The 22773-nt window shown below is 44.3% G+C and overlaps 1 protein-coding gene across 1 annotated transcript in view; it reads left to right on the plus strand.

Annotated features, from left to right (window-relative positions):
* DNAH9 (dynein axonemal heavy chain 9) overlaps positions 1-22773 on the plus strand; it is a 335073-nt gene that overhangs the window by 139084 nt on the left and 173216 nt on the right. The window contains exons 33-38 of the mRNA XM_041771484.1: positions 8719-8846; positions 10487-10595; positions 11935-12082; positions 15303-15477; positions 19737-19910; positions 20394-20601. Coding sequence (XP_041627418.1) covers positions 8719-8846; positions 10487-10595; positions 11935-12082; positions 15303-15477; positions 19737-19910; positions 20394-20601 — 942 coding nt within the window. The remainder of the gene's footprint in view (positions 1-8718; positions 8847-10486; positions 10596-11934; positions 12083-15302; positions 15478-19736; positions 19911-20393; positions 20602-22773) is intronic.

A 22773-nucleotide genomic window follows, 5' to 3' on the forward strand; every position in this document is an offset into this window, starting at 1 on the left:
TCTCTCCACATCCTCTCCAACATTTCTTGTTTCCTGTCTTGTTGATTTTCCCCATTCTCACTGGTGTGAGGTGTTATCTCATTGTGGTTTTGATTTGTATTTCCCTGATGGCAAGTGATGCGGACCATTTCCTCATGTGCTTGTTGGCCATGTCTATGTCTTCCTCTGTGAGATTTCTGTCCCTGTCTTTTGCCCATTTCATGATTGGATTATTTCTTTGCTGTTGAGTTTCATAAGTTCTTTATAGATCTTGGAAACTAGCCCTTTATCTGATACGTCATTTGCAAATATCTTCCCCCATTCTGTAGGTTGTCTTTTAGTTTTGTTGACTGTTTCTTTTGCTGTGCAGAAGCTTCTTATCTTGATGAAGTCCCAATAGTTCATTTGTTCTCCTCTAGGACTTTGATGGATTCTGTCTCACATTTAGATCTTTCATCCATTTTGAGTTTATCTTTGTGTATGGTATAAGAGAATGGTCTAGTTTCATTCTTCTGCATGTGGCTGTCCAATTTTCCCAGCACCATTTATTGAAGAGACTGTCTTTTTTCCAGTGGATAGTCTTTCCTGCTTTGTCAAATATTAGTTGACCATAAAGTTGAGGGTCCACTTCTGGATTCTCCATTCTGTTCCATTGATCTATGTGTCTGTTTTGTGCCAGTACTACGCTGTCTTGATGACCACAGCTTTGTAGTACAGCCTGAAATCTTGCATTGTGATGCCCCCAGCTCTTGTTTTCTTTTTTAAAATTCCCCTGGCTATTCGGGGTCTTTTCTGATTCCACACAAATCTTAAGATGATTTGTTCCAACTCTCTGAAGAAAGTCCATGGCATTTTGATAGGGATTGCATTAATGTGTAAATTTCCCTGGGTAACATGGACATTTTTGCAATATTAATTCATCCAATTCATGAGCATGGAATATTTTTCCAACTCTTCGTATCTTCCTCAATTTCTTTCAGAAGTGTTCTGTAGTTTTACCTCTTTGGTTAGGTTTTTTCCCAGGTATCTTATGCTTTTGGGTGCAATTGTAAATGGGATTGACTCCTTAATTTCTCTTTCTTCAGTCTCATTGTTAGTATAGAGAAATGCCACTGATTTCTGGGCATTGATTTTGTATCCTGCCACAATGCCGAATTTCTATATGTGTTCTAGCAATTTTGGGTTGGAGTCTTTTGGGTTTTCTACATACAGTATCATGTCATCTGCGAAGAGGGAGAGTTTGACTTCTTCTTTGCCAATTTGAATGCCTTTTATTTCTTTCTGTTGTCTGATTGCTGAGGCTAGGACTTCTGGTACTATGTTGAATAGCAGTGGTGAGAGTGGACATTCCTGTCGTGTTCTTGATCTGAGGGGAAAGGCTCCCAGTGCTTCCCCATTGAGAATGATATTTGCTGTGGGCTTTTCGTAGAAGGCTTTTAAGATGCTGAGGAATGTTCCCTCTATCCCTACACTCTGAAGGGTTTTGATAAGTATTTTGTCAAATGGTTCTCTGCATCTATTGAGAGGATCATATGGTTCTTGTTTTTTCTCTTGTTGATATATCTATCACATTGATTGCTTTACGAGTGTTGAACCAGCCTTGCATCCCAGGGATAAATCCCACCTGGTCATGGTGAATAATCTTAATGTACTGTTGGATCCTATTGGCTAGTATCTTGTTGAGAATGTTTGCATCTGTGTTCATCAGGGATATTGGTCTACAATTCTCCTCTTTAGTGGGGTCTTTGTCTGGTTTTGGAATCAAGGTGACGCTGGCCTCATAGAACGAGTTTGGAAGTACTCCATCTCTTTCTATCTTTCCGAACAGCTTCAGTAGAATAGGTATTGTTTCTTCTTTAAACATTTGATAGAATTCCCCTGGGAAGCCATCTGGCCCTGGACTTCTGTGTCTTGAGAGGTTTTTGATGACTGCTTCAATTTCCTCCCTGGTTATTGCTGTTCCGGTTTTCTATTTCTTCATCTTCCAGTTTTGGTAGTTTGTGGTTTTCCAGAAATGCATCCATTTCTTCTAGATTGACTAATTTATTGGCATATAGCTGCTCATAATAAGTTTTTAGAATCATTTGTATTTCCTTGGTATTGGTGGTGATCTCTCCTTTTTCATTCATGATTTTATTAATTTGAGTCTTTGTTCTTTTTAATAAGGCTGGCTAATGGTTTATCTATCTTATTAATTCTTTCAAAGAACCAACTCCTGGTTTTGTTGATCTGTTCCACAGTTCTGGTCTCTATTCCACTGAGTTCTGCTCAAATCTTTATTAACTGTCTTCTTCTGCTGGATGAAGGTTTTATTTATTTATTTTTTTATTTATGATAGTCACAGAGAGAGAGAGAGAGAGAGAGAGGCAGAGTGAGAAGCAGGCTCCATGCACCGGGAGCCTGATGTGGGATTCGATCCCGGGTCTCCAGGATCGCGCCCTGGGCCAAAGGCAGGCGCCAAACCGCTGAGCCACCCAGGGATCCCTGGATGAAGGTTTTATTTGCTGTTCCTTATCCAGCTCCTTTAGGTGCCAGGTTAGCTTTTGTATTTTAGTTCTTTCCAGTTTTTTGATGGATGCTTGTATTATGATGTATTTCCCTCTCAGGACTTCTTTTGCTGTATCCCAAAGATTTTGAACGGTTGTATCTTCATTCTCATTAGTTTCCATGAATCTTTTTAATTCTTCCTTAATTTCCTGGTTGACCCTTTCATCTTCTAGCAGGATGATCTTTAACCTCCATGTGTTTGAAATCCTTCCAAATTTCTTCTTGTGATTTAGTTCTAGTTTCAAAGCATTATGGTCTGAAAATATGCAGGGGACAATACCAATCTTTTGGTATCAGTTAAGACCTGATGTGTGACCCAGTATGCGATCTATTCTGGAGAAAGTTCCATGTGTATTTGAGAAGAATGTGTATTCAATTGCATCTGGATATAAAGTTCTGTAAATCTCTGTGAAATCTATCTGGTGCAGTGCATCATTTAAAGCTCTTGTTTCTTTGGAGATGCTGTGCTTAGAAAAATCTATCAGTTGCAGAAAGCGCCGTGTTCAAGTCTCCCAGTGTAAGTGTATTATTATCTAAGTATGTCTTTACTTTGGTTTTTAATTGATATACTTGGCTGCTCCTACATTAGGGGCATAAATATTCATGATTATTAGGTCCTCTTGTTGGATAGATCCTTTAAGTATGATATAGTGTCCTTCTTCATCTTCTGCTACAGTCTTTGGGATAAACTTTAATTTATCTGATATGAGGATGGCTACCCCTACTTTCTTTTGAGGACCATTTGAATGGTAAAGGTTCTACAACCATTTGTTTTCAGGCTGTAGGTGTCCTTAGGTCTAAAATGAGTCTCTTATAGACAGCAAAGAGATGAGTCTTACTTTTTTATCCAGTCTGAAACCCTGCGCCTTTTGATGGGATCATTAAGCCCATTCACGTTCAGAGTTACTATTGAAAGATATGAATTTAGTGTCATCATGATACCTAGTCAGTCCCTGTTTTTGTGGATTGTTCCCTTGGACTTCCTCTTTCTATTACAGAGTCCCCCTTAGTATTTCTTGCAGAGCCGGCTTGGTGGTCATATATTCTTTCAGTTTCTGCCTATCTTGGAAGCTCTTTATATCTCCTTCTATTCTAAATGAGAGCCTTGCTGGATAGAGTATTCTTGGCTACATGTTCTTCTCATTTAGGATCCCAAATATATCCTGCCAGCCCTTTCTGGCCTGCCAGGTCCTTGTGGAGAGGTCTGCTGTTAACCTAATACTTCTCCCATAAAGTTTAGGGATCTCTTGTCTCTTGCTGCTTTAAGGATCTTCTCTTTATCTTTGGAATTTGCAAGTTTCACTATAAAATGTCAGGGTGTTGAATGGTTTTTATTGATTTAAGAGGGGGATCTCTCTATCTCCTGGATCTGAATGCCTGTTTCCCTCCTCAAGTTAGGGAATTTCTCACCTATGATTTGTTCAAATACACTTTCTGGTCTGTCCCTTTCGGCGCCCTCTGGAACCCCAATTGAATGTAGATTTTTCCTTCTGAAGCTGTCATTTATTTCCCTTAACCTTTCCTCATGATCTTTTAATTGTTTTTCTCTTTTTTCCTCAGCTTCCTTCTTTGCCATCAACTTGTCTTCTATGTTGCTTACTCGTTCTTCTACCTCATTAACCCTTGTTGTTAGGAGGGTTTGGATTGCATCTCATTTAATTGATTTTTAATTTCGGCCTGATTAGATCTAAATTCTGCAGTCATGAAGTCTCTTGATTCCTTTATGCTTTTTTCCAGAGCCACCAGTAGCTTTATAATTGTGCTTCTGAATTGGCTTTCTGACATCAAATTGTAATCCAAATTCTGTAATTCTATGGGAAAGAGGAATGTTTCTGATTCTTTCTTTTGTGGTGAGTTCTTCCTTCTAGTCATTTTGCTCAGGGCAGGTGGCTAAAAACAAGTTGTACTAGAAAAAGGAAGAAAAAAGGGAAGAAAAAAGGGGGGGGGGAACAAACAAACAAAAAACAAAAAACAAGGAGGGGTATCCTCTGATTCTATATACTATAAGTCCCTCGACTTCCCCTGGAGCTTTCCAGAGCTGCTTGGTTAAGAACTTGCTCTTCCCCTGTCCTTCTAGCTGGTCTTCTGGGGGAGGGGCCTGCTGTGATGACTCTCAGGTATATGCACTTAGGGGAGCTGCCTTGCCCCTGCCAGGTGCACGGTTCAGTGGGAGCTGTTTATCTTGTGCGGCCCCTGCTCCCTGGCAGCCCTGCTCAGTCCCAGGCACAAGGTGACACCAAGAGGAACAACAACAGTGGCAGCGGCCAGCTCTCTAGCCCTAGAGTCAGCTCCAGCAGTAACTACCATAGTCTCCCAGTCTGCTGGGGCCTGGGGGCTCCACTGCCCCTCCTGGGATCCTGCCCTAGCTCTCTGCGAGGGCCCTTCCATCCGGGAAGATTGGTAAAGTCCCTGCTCCTCCAGGCCTGGGGGCTTCAGCCCGCTGCCAGCCTTGGCCAGGCTCCTCACAGGGGCCCCTCCCCCACTGGATACTTTTTTTTAAATTATTTTTTCCATCTTCCTACCTTGATAGAAGCATGAACTCTTCTCACTGTAGCATTCCAACTGTTCTCTCTAAATCTCAGGCCGAATTCATAGGTTTTCAGGATGATTTGAAAGTTATCTAGGTAAGTTGGTGGGGACAGATGACTTGGGGACTCTACTCTTCTGCCATCTTGCCCCACCTCCCTCTTTCTTATCCATTTGTTTAGCACAGATATTACCCATTATCTGTTATATGCATCCTTAATGGTTATTCCTATCTACTATTTGTCTACACACACTTCATGGCATATTTACCATGTACTTTTTTAAAAAATATTTTAAAGATTTATTCATTTATTTAAGAGAGAGACAGAGAGAGCAGGGGGAAGGGGCAGAAGGAGAGGGAGAGAGAGTCCCAAGCAGATTCCACACTGAGCGCAGAACCCAATGTGGGGTTCGATCTCATGACCCTGAGATCATGACCTGAGCAGAAATCAAGAGTCAGTCGCCTAATAACTGAGCCACCCAGGAACCCCAACCATGTACTTTTTAAGAGGAAATTATGTCTGTCCATTCTCTTTAGCATCTGGGATTCCTATCTAGTTTATCATTCTTTCTGATTTTCAGCTATATATACAGTATCATAAATTTGGTCCTGAAGATTCTTTTTATATTAACATTTTTTAATCCATCTGGTATTTCTTTTGGGGCTTAGTATGTGGTAAGGTAGAGAATCAACTTCATATTTCCTTCCAAATGGGTAATTGAATGTGCCAGGACCATTTATTAAGCAAACCATCTTTTCCCTCTGAATGTAAGTACCAGCTTGTCATATATGCTGAGATCTGATTCTGGGTCTTCTATTCTGTCCCATTCTTTATTTAATCCTATATGAATGTCATTCTACTCTGTTCACAATTGTTTTATAACACTTTAGTGTCTAATGACATAAGTTCCTCCTCAATATCCTTTTGTAATTTTCTTGGCTAGTCTCAGGCACTTATTATTCCATATTAAATTCAAGCACATATAATGTAATTTAGACTTTAATCTGTATTGTAATTTTAATTAAAATTTTATTAAGTATACAGTATTCATCAAATATCAAGACATTAACAAAGAAGATTTATAATCATAAATCTGCATTCCCAAAAAAGAGAGCTTCTAAGTAGATGGAGGGCAACTTTTTAAAAAATTTTAGGGGAACTTGAGAAAAATAGAAATGTAATGGATAATATTACTATGTGTTTTTCAAAACTGGACAGAGTCTGTAAACAGAAAAATAAGGATAGTCATAGAGAAATTGAGAAATACTTCATCAGACTCAATAGAACACAGTTTTAGAACTTTGCATTTTATAAGTAGAAAATATTCCTTTCTTGGTACATTCGTGGAACATTTACAAAAATTTGAAATTTAGTTGGGCACCGAAGAAACTGTAGTAAATTCAAAAGTATTAATTTACAGGCCACATTGCCTGATAATAAAGCAAAATAAGTAGAAAAGAACAGCAAGAAAATGACCAAAATCAAGAGATGTTCACTTAACCCCTGGATGAAAGGAAAAAAAAAAAAACATTGCATCCCTTCTTGGAAGAGTAAAAAAAACATACAAAAACCAATGGGGCATGCCTAAGACCAATAAGAAAAGCTCTAAACTCCTCTTTTTTTTTTTTTTTAAGGTGGGCTAGTAAGTCCATCATGATCATACTTGATGGTGGAAGAAGAGTAAAAATTAGCATAATAACAGCAGATAAAGATTAAAATGGAAGAGATCACTTAATTATATGATACATGTTTGGAAAACTAGAAGAAATAAAAATGGTCCTTTAGCAAAATATAACATTAACAAAATTTACTTCAATAAGAAGCAGAAAATGGATAAACTAGTGAAGAGGGCAATTTAAAAAGAGTAGCAAAAAAAGAAATCCCAAAATGATAAAAGAAAAAGGACACCTTTTGATTCATTTTATGAATCCAGAATAATCTTGATATCAACCTTTCTGTAGAACCAGAAAGAGCCCAATTTCACTTAATAATATAGTTTCTGAAATCCTGAATAACATCAGCAAGGAGATCACATCTCTATATTAATAAAAATAAAAGTACATTTTGACTAAGTAGAATCTAAGAATGTAAGGATACATAGATGATTTTTTTTTAAGTTTTTATGTAAAGCTTTGAAAAACTAAAGGAGGAAATCATGTGCTCAACAGTAGACCCTAAAAACTCAGGAGCTGTTTCTAATTTTAAAAATCTAAGTAAAATAGGAATATATGGAAATCCCTTAAATATGATAAATCTAAATCTTTATAAATAAATCTTTATCTAAAACCCAAAATGGGAGGGGGATGCATTCTGAATGATGAGAAACCATTCCATTGGTTAAAGCCATTTCCATTAAAATCAGGAATAAGTCAGGGGGAGCCGTTACCAACATTATTATTCAGCACTGCTTGGCTTGGGATCCTAGAAAATTCAATAAGACAAGAAAACGGAATACATGGTATTAGAGGAAAGGAAAAACATTATTGTTTTGCTGATTATACAACTTTATACCTAGAAAATTCAGGAGACATTTTGAAAAAAAATCACAAAAGCTAATATGAAAATTTACTAACAGTAACTAAGCATACACAGAATCTGATACCTTTTCTCTATATGATTACTAGCCAGCTAAAAAAGGGAAATACAGAAAAAAAAAATCCAATTCACCATAGCAATAAAACTATGAAATGTTTAGGAATTCTTTTAAGCCAGAGATACATGAGAAACACTGTAAAAGTTTATTAAGGAGCATAAAGTAATATTTGAATAAATGAAAAAAAGACATATCATATTATCGGTAGGGAAAGCTTAATATCATCAAAATCAATTCTATCCAAATTAAGATATAAATCCCATGTAGTGCCAGGGAGAGTCACACGGGGAACTTCTCTCAAAGCCTGGGCTGTCATCACAAAGGATGAAATCTTATCTAAAAAGGTTTTATGTAGGGGCACCTGGGTGGCTCTGTAGTTGAGCGTCTGCCTTTACCTCAGGGTACGATCCGGGAGTCCTGAGATTGAGTCCCTCATTGGGCTCCCCGCAGAGAGCCTGCTTCTCCCTCTGCCTATGTCTCTGCCTCTCTCTCTCTCTCTCTCTCTGTGTGACTATCATAAATAATAAATAAATGAAAAAAATTAAAAAAAAAGGTTTTATTGATTGATTCATGAGAGACACAGAGAGAGAGAGAGAGAAGCAGGCTCTGTGCAGAGAGCCTGATGTGGGACTCGATCCCAGGACTCCAAGATCATGCCCTGGGCTGAAGGCAGGCACTAAGCCACCCAGGGGTCCCCAAAATTAAAAGTTTTATAAATTTATAAAATTTATTTTTATAAAATAAAAAATTTTATTAAGATTTTATGTAAACCCATCATGTCCCAGTTGCCTGTTTAAATGGTTCTCCGGGTCCCTCGTCCCCTAAGCCAGTACTATCAGATTTTGTTGCTGTTTTGTTGATGTTCTTAAAAAGAGCCAGAGGGAGGCACAGAGACAGGAGCACCTTGGCACTTGCTATCAGATTTAGATAGATCAAAATACAAATCCAGTTCTGACCTGTCTTTTCCATTTACACCTTCTTCTGGACGTTATAGCTAAGAGGGAGGGGCTGTCTGATGAAAAAGAACATTGACGGTGAGGTGGTTGGTAAGCTATTTGTGGTTCCTTTCAGGACTCTTCTCGTCTGTCATGCGGGAGCTTGCCAACATCACCCACGACGGGCCCAAGTGGATCTTACTGGATGGCGACATAGATCCGATGTGGATTGAATCTCTGAACACCGTCATGGATGATAACAAGGTATCACGGGGGAAAAGAAAGGCCCAGGCCATCCCTCATCATCTAGGAAACCAGTTTCTCTGGTACATTTGGAAATCTCGATCCTATACAAGGGCTGGTCCCAAGTAAGGAATTGGTTGAAAGCCAGTGTTATATATTATTTTTAATTTTTACCAGCTTTGTTGAGATATAATTAACATATAACATTGTGTGAATGTAAGGTGTATGATGTGCTGATTTGGAATATGTGTATTTTACAAAATGACCCCAGTAAGGCTAATTAACAACTTCATCACATAACTACTGTGTGTGTGTGCATGCGCCTGCAATCCTGCATTTTTAGCATTGTTGTAACTGTCTTCAGAATCATCTGTAGAGAGATGAATTTAATATTCAGAGCTGGAGGGAATCTTAGGTCATCCATTCAAATCTTTTTTCTTGGGTTTTTCCTTTTTTATAAATAAGGACAGAGCCTGTTAGCCATCCTTACCAGTGACAAACCATTATCCATGGAGAGTATATTTTATTTTTTGTAAATAGTGAAAATTGACACCAGTAAAGTGGCCACTAAGCTGATAGCTGCTTCCTGAATTTGTTCAGAAAGCACACATGGATTAGAAGTGTTATGGTGGTTTCAGCATTGACAGAATCATTAAAATAAATGTGTGCTCTCCCAGAGGGACTACTTTACTTATTTTTTATTGAAGAGCAGTTGACACGCAATGTGATAAGAGTTTCAGGTGCACAGCATGGTGATTAGGCAGCTCTCTCTCTTAGGCGGTGCTCCCCTCAGGGGTAGCTACCATCTGCCACCCTGCAATGCTCTTACACACCATTGACCATATTTCCTACACTGTGCCTTTCCATCCCTGTGACTCATTCCATAACTATAAGCCTGGTACCTCCCACTCCCCTTCACCCATTTTGCCCACCCTCCGACCTCCTTCCCCAGAGGGACTACTTTATTTATTTTTTAAATTTAGAGACGTAGGGAGAGGGAGAAGCAGGCTCCCTGCAGGGAGCCTGATGTGGGACTTGATCCCAGGACCCCAGGAGCACAATCTGAGCCAAAGGGAGACAGTCAACCCCTGAGCCACCCAAGTATCCCTACTTTATCTTTTTTTTAAGATTTTATTGATTTATTTATTCCAAAGAGATTGAGAGAGAGAGAAAGCAGAGGGAGGAGCAAGGGAGAGGAACAAGCAGACTCCATGCCAGGCATAGAGCCAGACACAGGGCTTGATCCCAGGACCCCAAGATCATGACCTGAGCCCAAACCAAGAGTCAGATGCCCAAATGACTGAGCCACCCAGGTGCCCCCCAGAAGGATTAATTTAAAAGAAACAGTAATATGAAACCTAAACACTTTTTAAAAATAGCCTTGTTATTCCAATATGTTCTTGCTCATTCAAATCACTGACCTCCATTTAAACTTTTTAAAAAGCTTATTTTTTCATTTTTTGTACACACAGGGATGGAGGTGGATGGGCTACAGGGAGAGAGGTAGAGGATTCTTGTAGCAAATCTAGAAAATACTTGTAAAGAGGAAAAGAATCATCCTTAGTCCCTCTCAGGAGTGATCAGCCAAATCTAGCCCCCCGCCCCCAGCTGGCCATGTGTCCTTACTCCTTCCTCCCTGGTGTGTCCCTCCCCATTTCCAGGTCCTGACCCTAGCGAGCAATGAGAGGATCCCCCTGAATCCCACAATGAGACTGCTCTTCGAGATCAGCCACCTGCGCACGGCCACACCAGCAACTGTCTCCAGAGCAGGTATGGCCCAAGAAAGGAGAAAACCCACAAACCCGCCTCACTTGAAAACAGGTGCCTCCAGCATCACATATGACATGGCTGGTTCTGAAGGAAGCTCCAAACAGGAGCCACACATCGATCCTGCGGAACTCTGGCCTGCATCTCAGCCTGAATGCATGTCTGTGAGGGTGAGCAGGTGCTCTAAGGCAAGAGCCATAGGATTTTCTTAGTCCAGAGGTGGGAAGGGAAAGGCCCCAGAGCTGGATAGCTGGGTTCTGCACAGAAGTGCCTCGGATAAAGAAGGGCCACCTGGATACCTCAGTGGATGGGTGTCTACTTTTGGCTCAGGTCATGATCCCGAAGTCCTGGGATTGAGTCCCACATCAGGCTCCCTGCAGGGGAGGGACTATTTTTCTGCCTCCCTCTGTTTGTCTCTCATGAATAAATAAAATCTTTAAAAAGAAAAAAGAAGTGCCTCGGATGAGGCTACTTTTAGGCCAATTCCAGCATCATTGTCAACAGAGATGACCATCCCTGCACTTCTCACTACGTCCTGGTGACCATTGGCAACTTTATACCTTAACTCACCTCTGACTCCACTGCCAGACTGATTGGCCCAGACTACAGTGTAAGGAAAGTGAGTCTGATCTCCACCGTCACATCAGATTCCTTCTCAAGGACCCACATAGGCTGTCCTGGAGAGAATTGAATTGTCTCTCTATTTATTTCCTAGGGCTGCTGTAACAAATCACCACAAACTCAGTGGCTTTGAAGACAGTAGGCACATATTCCCTCACTATTCTGGAAGCCAGATTCCAACATCAAGCTGTCAGCCTTTGGGGGATAATCCAGCCTTGCATCATCCAGTTTAGGCTTGAGGCCCCATAACCCTCCCCCTGCCCTGACCTCCTCAGCCACACAGCCTTCTCTGTGTATCTGACCTATTCTGTCTTTTACAGGGACACTTGTAAATGTCCCACGCAGATAATCCAAGATGATCTCATCTCGAGATCCTTAATCACATCTGCAAGGGAAGCTCCTTTTACAAATGAGGTCATGTTCTCAGGCTCCAGAGATTAGGACATGGTCATATCCTTGTAGGGGCCGCCGTTTAACCTCCTGAGCCTAGGCTTGGCCATCTGATCCTTCTCAACCCTGCTTGCCATCAACTATTAGCAGTCAATTGGAGCTGGTCCCAATATAAACCTACTTACCCTCTCAGATCAAGGCTGGGTCTCCATTTCTTTAAAGTCCAGTCTTCTGTACATTTCCCACACAGAAAGTAACTTTTCAGGGGGCGGGTGAAGAATATATTGTCATCTGTGGAGACTTCACTGAACAGAATTCTCTGTGTTCCCAGGAATCCTGTACCTCAATCCAGCAGACCTGGGATGGAACCCTCCAGTGAGCAGCTGGATTGACAAGAGGGAAATCCAGACAGAGAGAGCCAACCTAACCATTCTGTTTGACAAGTACGTCCCAACGTGCTTGGACACGCTCAGAACCAGGTAGGCCAGGAAATAAGGAAGCTAACGATTTCAAGAGGCAGTAAAGAGCCCATCGGCTCACACCTGATGTCCCGCTAATGTTCTGTAAGGAAAATGTAAAGTGACTTCCGCATGTGCACATGGGTATATCCAGAGCCTGTGGGTTGTGCTATGAGGTGACAATCCTGAGATCCTTCAGTGTGCAGACCCCATGGCTGACCCTCCTGCAAATGATACACACGCCAGTTCAACAGACCTGGAGGTGACGATGACACCCATCAGTGACAAACGGGGCCCGCCCCCGTCACTGACCATGTACATTCACCCAGATAACGCAGGACCAGATGTAACATGTCATTCAACCAGTCCTGCCGCTCTAGACGCTGAGAGTCTACTCTTCCTCTTCTGAGTTTGCAAAAGTAAAAGCAGTAAGTGCTGACCACGTATCCCATACACAGGAGACCAAGTACTCTTACCCAGAAGTTTGCTTATTACAGCAGGAGTATTACAGGTGCCTGCAGAGGGAGGTTCAAGGTTTGGAACCTGTGTCTGCTTTATACTTTCTTGCCCAGTCGATGCATCCTTCTCTGAATCAGTCACCCAGCCTCATAGTTCATCCAAGTCCAATCACCAGCTTGTGAAGGCATGACTCAGGAGTTCCTGAACATTCACCAAGTTAAGATCAGGATCATGTTTCTGGGAAATTAAGGCCACCGCCCAAAACAATCCCTGACTCTGTGTTCCCTGATCTGTTGCACATGGGACAGAGCAGAGCTTGGCAAGCGTGGAAGTGGAGATGGAAGGGGACCTGCAGGCTGCAGAAGGCCACGTGCCCTGCCCCTTACCCAGCCACGATCCATCCACGTGAAGAATGAATTTTATGTAACTAAAACCCAAGTTGCATGTGACTAGTTGACATAGATATTATTTTACATATTTTAGATATTTAATTGGACATCTATTAATTTTGCTTTGATAATTCTTGTATTTGGGGGCCAAGAATTCTTTTCCCGATCTTCCACATTTTCAGAAACCCTTGAAAAGCCTTCAGCCTCTTGTGGCCTGTGGGCTCTTTGAAGCCTTGGGATCTAATGAGATGAAGCAAGCAGCCCTGGCAGCAGGTGAAGTAGGGAAGTGGCCTCAGGTGGGCCAGGGCGGCAGAGTTAAAATGATTCAGGAAGGGAAGGTTTTCAGAAAATAGCAAGCATAACTCTGTCCTTTATCGTTTGCTGAAACACTTGTCTGATAGAGCCTTTTGCCAAATGTTAGGTCATTTACACTCTGGGCATTTAGGACAAGAGATGCTAAACTCTTACCAGTGTGTGTGTGTGTGTGTGTGTGTGTGTGTGTGTGAGAGAGAGAGAGAGAGAGAGAGAGAGAGAGCATGTGTGTGAGTGTATGAGTGTGCACAGAAGCCTCTGGACTTCTGTCTCTCCAGAGGCAGCTCCCCCCGATGTCTGAACCCTGTAGCCATCAAGGAAGAAACACGTCTGTGGTTTATGGTGCCCACATGGGGTGGCGTTGAGTGCTCATGGAATTTCTAAGAGGGCAAAGCATCCGTAGACCAGGGGCTGAGGTTCCATGCTGTGCCCTGGGCACCACAGCTTTCAGTAACGAGTCTCTGGCCTCCTAATGCCAGCATTCCATGGCCCTGGTCCTACAAAGCTGTGGGGTATCCCCACATAATAATTTTTATATTGAATGAGTAGGCCTCATAAGGGGTGATGATAAAGCAACTTTATTTTGTCTCCCACTGCTCCTTCAAAATCATCTTATGTGGCTGGTTCTCCTCCTGCCCCTGGATGAAATCTAGGTCAACACTGATGACTTTCCTAGTCATTCTCCAATAATGCAGAGGCACATGATCACCTCCAGAGCCTACCTTCCCTGTGGAGAGGGGGCACCTGCACACCAAGGCTTCTCCTCTAAGCCCTGAATGCAAATTCCTTTCCCCTCCAGCATCTCCCACTTTGATTCTCTATCCCCTTGAAGGAGACCAGAGACCCCCATGGTTGCCTGGAATCTGTTGCCTCCGTGCTTCACCCAGAACCAGGCCTGAGATAGTTGGACTTTAACTTTATGTTACAAATCGGTGTTGAAGAAATGAAGGAAAGCCTGTCAAGGCCTTAATTTGCTCATTGCTCATGGAAGTAATGCCTAGACTGCAGGACTACTTCCTAGTGGTACTGCTGTAGGGATTGCTGCTAGGTTAGAATCAAGCACAAGACACTGTGGAGAATGGAGCGTGTGCGTGAGTGTGCACGTGTGGTGAGATAAGCGTGTGTGTGTGTGTGTGTGTGGGCACACACATGTGTGTGTACTAGTGGGATAAGAATGTATGTGTGCACATGCATGTGTGTGTACTCATGGTGGGATGAGAGTGTGTATGCATGTATGTATGTACACATGGTGGGATGGGGTTGTGTGTGTGTATGTGCATGTTTGTGTACTTGTGGCATGAGAGTGCATGTATGCACGGGCACATGGGTGTACCCATGGTGGCATGAGTATGTGTGTGTGCATATGTGTATTCATGATGGAATGAGAATGCCTGCATGTGTGCACATGTGTGTATGTGTCTATACACATGATGGGATGAGAGTTACCCATGTGTGTGCACTCACACATGGACATGCTCCTGTTCCCTCACACATAGATGCACCTTTGAGCATCTCTTGTTACCTGCCTTTCAGTCAAAACCTCCGAATCCAGTATTAAAACTGCAAAAACCAGGTTAGGGCAAAGGGATCAAGTAAATCATGAGCATATAAAATAAGCATCTGTCTGGGTCCACTCTGTGTTCCCTGCTCCCCAGTAAAATGCTGGTTCCAGAGAAAATGTTTCTCGTGCGTTTGAATCAAGGGAACCTCTCCTCATGAAGGAGTGGAAGGACCAGCATCAGCCCTGCACCCACCTTGACTCTTGAGGAAATTGTGACCCTGAGATTTCACCCCGTCTTGTCACAGTGGCCTGTGCTCCCCAAGGACTGAGGAGCATTCGTGTTCAAAGAAAGGAAGAGCGGATGGGGAGAGTACCAGAGGGAAGGAGGATGAGAAAGAACCTTCTCAGAGCACTCCAGGCCCTTGTTGGTGAGGAGCTGATGAGAGTAAAGGCTTAGGTAGCCCCATGCAATCCCAAAGAACCTGAGAGGCCACGGTTCCACCAAAACCAAGTAGGTTCCAGCAGGCTTCCACAATAGAAAATCTGGTGCCATAAAGCATATCTGGGTCTGTCTTTGCAGATTTAAGAAGATAATTCCAATCCCAGAACAGAGCATGGTCCAGATGCTGTGCCACCTTCTCGAGTGTCTCCTGACCGAGGAGGACATCCCTGTAGACTCCCCCAAGGAAACCTATGAGCTGTATTTTGTGTTCGCTGCCATCTGGGCTTTTGGTGGAGCAATGATCCAAGATCAGGTAAGAGGAGGGGCTGTCATTGACACCCATGTGCAAGTCCACCAAGGCAAAAACCCAACTTCCAGCCAAGATTTGGAAAAGAGGACTGATGAATGTCAGAATTAACATGAAGTCATCCATCTATTATCTACTCATTGCTCTTCTAAAGACGTCAGTCCCCATGAAAGGGCCACTTGGAGCAAGACAGATGAGCTCAGGCTATGTTTTGAGCAATTGTTTTTTGAGCTGATATATCCTGATTTCTTGGAGAGTTGCAATGTTTTGGAACAAACGGAGGTAAAGGTATACTATTTGGCAAGCTGATGGGTGTTTTATAGAGGGAATGATGCTGTGCTGTAGAGGCTTTAGAAGGGGGAATCCCTTTAGTAATCCAGAACAAGCATATGCGACTCCATACCAGGCCAGAGTTACCCAGCATATCCCCAATCCCCCAAAACACAGAGCTGCCCACAGAAGCTTGGACCAAATGTTCATGGACATCTAGGGGTAGGAAACCAAGTCAGTATTTATATCCTGATATTGGCTGCTGTAGCCTCCTGTATTGGGGTAGGGATGTTGGCTTGGAATATCTTGGCATCCTATTCTCTAATCCTTCCTATATCCCCAGACTTTTCTTTTAAAGAAAGATTTTATTAATTATTTGAGAGAGCGAGGGGCTGGTGCACGCAGAGGCAGAGGGAGAAGCAGACTTCCCGTTGAGCAGGGAGCATGATGCGAGGCTTGATCCCAAGACCCCAAGATCATGACCTGAGCTGAAAGCGACACTTAACCAACCACCCAAGTGCCCCTCCCCAGACATTTCCTTGGTTTAGTTTCCTCCAAATAAGAAGTTCCTTATCTGGAAACATCATATTCAAGGTTAGACAAGCCAGCCTTTGACAGAGGACTTCAGCTATCAGGCAGGGTCACATAGGGGCTGAGGCATAAACTCTGGGTCTGAATTATAATTTTGCCACTTATTACCTGGGGGACATTGGGCAATCGCTTCAACCCTCTCCACCTGGATGAGGGTGCTGACAGTGGTGCCCAGTTTCCTGGGCAGTTATAAGGATTACAGGAAGGGATACTGTTCTGCTCATCTGGCACAGATACATGCAAAGCTGTTAAAACTGTGCTGGCACACGTACATGCTTACTATTAATATTCTCATACCATAAATACTCAGTTTCATAGCAGGTGTCTGGTACCCCCTCACAGCAAGGGATCAAACCAAGCTGCAATGGGTGGAGAGGTATGATTTACTCTTTCTGGTCTGGGTTGGTCTGGGGCTCTTTCGAGGAAAGAGGTAGAAAGTTTCAGCCTCCCAGGGCAAAGCCACATTCTAGAATCTAGAATGGTGGTGAGGGAGAATTAATTTAGAATTAACAATTAATTTCTATTCCGTTTCCACAGGCCCTGCTTGTTAGCATCCATCCTACCTCTCTTCACTCCCTAACGTGTCCTTTGGTGGTCCACATGCAGAAAGCAGCTCTCACAAGCTCCTGGGACGCATACCTTTCCCTGTCTCCCTCTCCAGGGCCAGACGCTGGTGGGCAAGGGGGAATCTCTGAGGGCAGGGTGGGGAGGGAGGCCCGAACTGGGGTTGAGGCATCTGAGAATTTCACACTGTGTCCCCTGGTCCTTGGAGCTTCTCTGTGACAGCTTCTTTGACAGCTTTCCATCCTTGTCCCTCACTTTTTAAAAATGATTTTATTTACTTATTTGGTTGTTCATTTCAGCACAAGCAGGAGGAGGAAGGACAGGGCCTAGGGAGGAGCAGGGAGCCCGACTTGAGGCTTGATCCCAGGACCCCGGGATCATGACCTGAGTTGAAGGCAGATGCTTAACTGACTGAGCCCCGAGGTGCCCCTCCATTTCCCCTTCGAGGCAAGGAATCCACAGGCTGGACGGGACCTAACTAAAATACAGAGGTCCCAAAAACATAAGTTCCTGCCTTCCATCAAATGCATGCTGTGACCTTTCAGCAGCTCAAATGTCATACAGCAACCACTTCTGGGCTTTGCCACCATGTTGGTGCTTAGCAGGTAGCAGGGAAACAGGATGAAGACACTTGGTCAATTTTTCTATCTCAGTATAAATTTAAATCCACTCAACTCTTTTTAAAAGCCCAGGAGAAAGCATCCCTCCAGGCGTCCTGGGCTCTGGAGCGCTTGGAGCTGTAGGCAGCCATGCTACTGCATGGGGAGAAGACAAGGAAGAAAGCTTTTAGCAGCAGGGAATGCCCCAGACCCCTCCACAAGCTGCATTCAAGCTAAACACCAAAAATAATGCTGTAAGTAGAAAAATAGGAAGCTGGCCAAAATACCCACCTCGAGAACACACACACAGTGGTGCTGATGTTTGTAAAGCTGTCGTTAAAGCAGAAATTCAATATGCAGCCCGTACGTGAGTTAGAAGCTCCAAAGGAAAAAGGAGGTTGTTACTAAATACTTTGCAGGGGTCCCAGGAAATGGTCTCTCAGAGGGCACCAGCTCGGGAAACCAAACACCTGAGTCCAACTCCCAGCTCCACCATGGGCTTCCAGAGGCCATCCTTTTGAGTTTTTGTCTTTTCGTATATAAAATAGGAAAAATTTGTACTAGCCAGGGTAACTCAGAGCATGGTGAGGATCAGATGAGATGATGCTACAGCCCAAACTCTTTTACAAATATACAGATGTGCCTTAGTGTCATCAAGTTCAAAGGCAGGAAGGGGGCGGCAGGACTGTCCAAATCCAAAGGTGTTGTGATGTCTGAAAGATCATAGCTGAAGAGACACCCAAAGAGTTGAACTGAGAAAGAGCTGCTGGTTGACTCAACAGAGGTGACCTTGTCTTTAGTGTCCAATTATAATGGAGGTGAGGCCAAGTGCCAGGTAGTGGAGAGGAGGTGATGCTGGTCCAGTCCAACGGGCAGTGTAGCTGGTTACCTGACCAAGGAGCTCAAGGTGGAACTGGAGGTAGAGAAAGAAGATACACCCAACCTCCTTTTTTCTAGAGGTGGCCTTTGCCTTGGATTTTCCATATAAATCTAGAACCAGGTTGTTTATAGGAAGTGAAAAGTCTTGAAGGATTTTATCCATGAGGTTTTCCAAGGCTCTGATCGCAGAGCACAGTGTCAAGAGGACAGAGCACCCCCTTCATCGGAAATCAGATCAGAAGAACAGCAAGCAAAGCCGTCCTTCTCTTAGGGCTTGTTTCTGTTCTCATTCTAAAGTAAAAGAATTCAAAACAATCTTTCAACAAAAAAAAGAAAGAACTTAAAAAAAAATAAATAATAGGGCAAAAGAACTCAATCCTACTTACCCAGTAGGTGACAAAACAAGGAGTGCCACTCTCTGCAAATCCAGATTCACTGCCACAGGGCGGGCTTGCTTGTCTGTCCAGACTTCCAACTCCATCATTGTTCTGCCCTTCAGGAATAGGTCCTGAAATGTCCAATATGGGTCTCTTTTTAAGTTTTCATTTTTGGAATTTTTTCTAGGTCTGTATGTTCAAAGAATGGCTTTATTGCCAGTAGTAAGTGGGTATGCTATGGCAGGTGTGTGCATGTGCGTGTGTGTGTGTGTGCACGCACATGCACATGTGCATATGTGTTGGATGTTTTGGCTGGGACACAGTAAGACCATGTGAGTACATGGGATGCACAGTCTTATCCTGAGGGACTCCTGATCTAATGTGTGTGCGTGTAATATGTATGATACATGATCTAATATGTACGCATGTAAATTACACAAAATAAGGCTTTGTCTTTGCTGCTCCTACATTTTAGAAATTCTGTGAGGGCACCTTAGAAGTCCTTTTTTCTAGGTTGCTCATTTTGTAGATGAGGGAAATGAGGCTCTTCTCACTCCACCACCCTGTACCCCCAGATGTCAATGGCCACCATGTTACTCATTCTATCCCCGACTGTCACCCCGGAATTTCTGAGTCTCGGCAGCCTGGGAGGATGGGGGTCCATATATCTCTTCAGGAGCTCTTGGCCATGTTTGCCCATCTTATGGTCACGAGCCCCCAGTCTCCTCTCTGTTCTTACACCCCCTTCCCTACACCCCATAAGGACACAGCACAGTGGCAGGGCAGCTCAGCCACATGGTCAAGGGGTGGCACGCGCACCTGCTCAGGCCTGGCCCCCATGCCACTGTGTCTTGTTAGGGCTGATCCTCAGGGAAGCATCATCCTTCCCCACGTTCCCCACCCTGACCTGCCTGATGCTAGGGCAGCCTGTCCAGGCTTCTGAAGCTCTGGAGAGCCCCACCTCCTGATTGCTTTGTTTGGGCAGATTGTGGACTACCGGTCAGAGTTCAGCAAGTGGTGGCTGATGGAGTTCAAGACCATCAAGTTCCCCTCCCAGGGAACCATCTTTGACTACTACATAGACTCAGAGACAAAGAAATTTGAGCCTTGGTCCAAGCTCATCCCCCAGTTTGAATTTGATCCCGAGATGCCTCTGCAGGTAAGTGTGGCTGAGTGACCAAAGGATGTACAGTGGCGCCAAGGATCTGCAGTGGCTTTAGTGCCAGCCCCTTATTGGCGTACAAGTGTTTTAACTTTGCAGGAGCCAGTCATCCCCAGCTGCACACTTTTCAGGAGGAAATCTTAGGTGCAAAAAGCCACAGATTCCCCCAAAGACTAGGCAACTTGATTAGACTCCACCAGCCTCCTTGGTGGCAGAGCAGGGGAAACACCACGGCAGAAGGTTCTCAAACACAACAGAGCAGCCGCAGGGAGTCAGACAGAGCTGGCAGGGGAGGGAGGGGATGCTCTCCATCAGAGAATGGAGTCGTGGAATGGTCTTACTGTGCATGTGACCAAAGTCACTCCTGCCCGGCATAGGGAGCCAGCACCACCACACCTCTTCAGAAATGCTCCAGAACATTTTGCAACACACCTGTTTCTCCCACAAGCCCCTGGCACACTCATCACATTCTCCCTGCAGGCTTGTTTGGTACACACAAGTGAAACCATCCGAGTGTGCTACTTCATGGAGCGGCTTATGGCACTGCGGCGGCCGGTCATGTTGGTGGGGGCCGCAGGCACGGGCAAGTCGGTGCTGGTGGGAAGCAAGCTGGCCAGCCTCGACACTGAGGAACACCTGGTGAAACACGTGCCGTTTAACTACTACACCACGTCAGCAATGCTGCAAGGTGAGGGCCTGGGGCACATGGAGGGGAGGGTGGGGGTGTCTGAGTAGCTACGCGCCCTGACATGGAGCTGGAGTAAAGCATTGGGCACCTGCTTGGCTCCTGTGCCCATACTCCTCTCCTGCCTCTCCCTTCCTTTCTCCTCCATGGCACCTCTGTTTCACTCCTCCAGCACCCTTAGCACCATACTTTTTCTCATCCTGTCTCCTACATTCTTCCCTGGTCTCTTACCTCCTTCCTGGGCCAGGAGTTCAATACAGAACAGTGTTCAGTACTTTGATGCCAAGGAAAGCTGACACCCACAGAAGGATGGCCACCGGCTTGTAGACCGTTGGCTCTTGAAGCATCTCTTGAGATCATTTCCTTCACCCTTCTTATCGGACAAATAGGAAAACTGAGGCTTGGGTAAAAATCGCCCAAGGTCAGCCATCAAGTGGCAAGGTTGGTGGGGCACATCCGGTCTTCTGAGCACACAGTGGGTGATTTCTACTAGGAGTTGACGTGCTGAGCTCCCGAGGGGACATGGGTCCTCCAGGTGTGGCGTCAGGGTCAGAGGTTCACTGACAAAGTTTCCCCCTTGCCAGCACCACTTTCTCCCTGACCCTTGTTAAGAGTAGGGTCTCCTTTTATGTAGAAACACTCACCACATTAACCCTAGAAGCAGCTTCCTCTTGGCGAGGTGTCCAAGCCAGGCTCCTGACAACATGAGAGGGGTTGCAAGGTGGGGGAGCACCCTGCTCTTGTTCCTCACACCATAACTCGGCCATGCTTCCCACGTGAGACCCCAGCACGTGCCCACACCCCAAATGCAAAATCACTGACAGGAATTCCGTGCTCCAGGCTGTTCACACACTGGTGATTATAAGCCATAGCGTAGCATGCAGAATGTGAGCCTGGCACTGCGCCTGTCCGACATCCAGGCCTCAGGCCAGCAGACTTGCAAAACAAGCTTCACTTTGTCCCTTGCTCAGCCTGGACTGGCTTCATTTACCCAGACCTTCCGTGGCCCCCCTCAGCAAGAACCCCAGAGTCAGTCAGCTCAGTGTTGGCGCATGCCATGTCCCTGACTCCTGCATAGAGAACAGCTCACTTCTCTCCCTCCTCCCGACCATTCTGGCCCTTCTCCATGTGCTGCTGGGAGCACCACTAATCTGCTCCCTGCCTCTCAGAGCCATTAGGCCCTGGCATCCCGACAGAGAGATTCTTCTACACCTCTTTGTCAAGTGAGCCTCTGGGCTTCCTCCCATGTTGGGCTCAGGAATGTTCCACATCCCAGTCAGAACCCAGCAAGCGACTGCAGTTCCCATGTTAACATAACAAGACAACGAGACATGATGAGGACTCATGTCAGGAGTTCACTAGTTGGTCAGTGACATACATGAGCATCTTCTGTTTGAATGGCCAAAGAGGATGCCATTTTTGTTGTTGTTGCTCCTCACAGTGTAAACAGCTACAGGCATGAGCACTTTTAAGTTTAATCTGCATGATTAACATTTTTTAATCCAGCATTTTCTGAAATCTACATGAGCAACCAAACCTGTCCCAACTTCTATAGTGTAAATACCCTCACCGTGACCAATTTCAAGCTGCCAGTGCAATGTCCGTGAACAGAGAAGGCAGTAGCTCACCCTTCGTGGTATTTCCACTTCCCAGATACAGTAGACAAGAAATAGCTTCAGCAGCACAGATAATGGTAAAGTGGGGTAAAATAATTCAGATGTGATGAGATTTAAATATCTTTACCCTTGTTTTCAATGTAATTTAACTAGTAAGGTTATTGAACTTACTGTTTAAATAATGACTGTGTTTAGAAATCCATCTTGCAGAACTACCTCAGTTGTAACAATCAGCTCTCAAGAGGCAGCTCCAGTAAACCACTGGCTGCAGCCTTCTTCCGTGAGACCTTAGCCACCATCATGGCACGCCATGTTATCTTCATGGCCTGGCCGCATCCATCATGGCCTGGCCACATCACATTCATGCACTGTAGTGGTTGCAAGCAGACTTCATATGCATGGCTGGCTCATGTCTGAACACTGTTTTGTCTACCTTCCAGAGTTTCTTGCTCATGGCAAGACATGCCTCTTCACTTATTTGTAAGCCTAGAGTCTAGTGACTGATCAGATTATCAGTTTTGCCCATTCACTCCAATTCTTACGCTACTACCTCTCTGCT

Source organism: Vulpes lagopus, chromosome 10 (genome assembly GCF_018345385.1).
Source record: "Vulpes lagopus strain Blue_001 chromosome 10, ASM1834538v1, whole genome shotgun sequence".
Lineage (NCBI taxonomy): Eukaryota > Metazoa > Chordata > Mammalia > Carnivora > Canidae > Vulpes > Vulpes lagopus.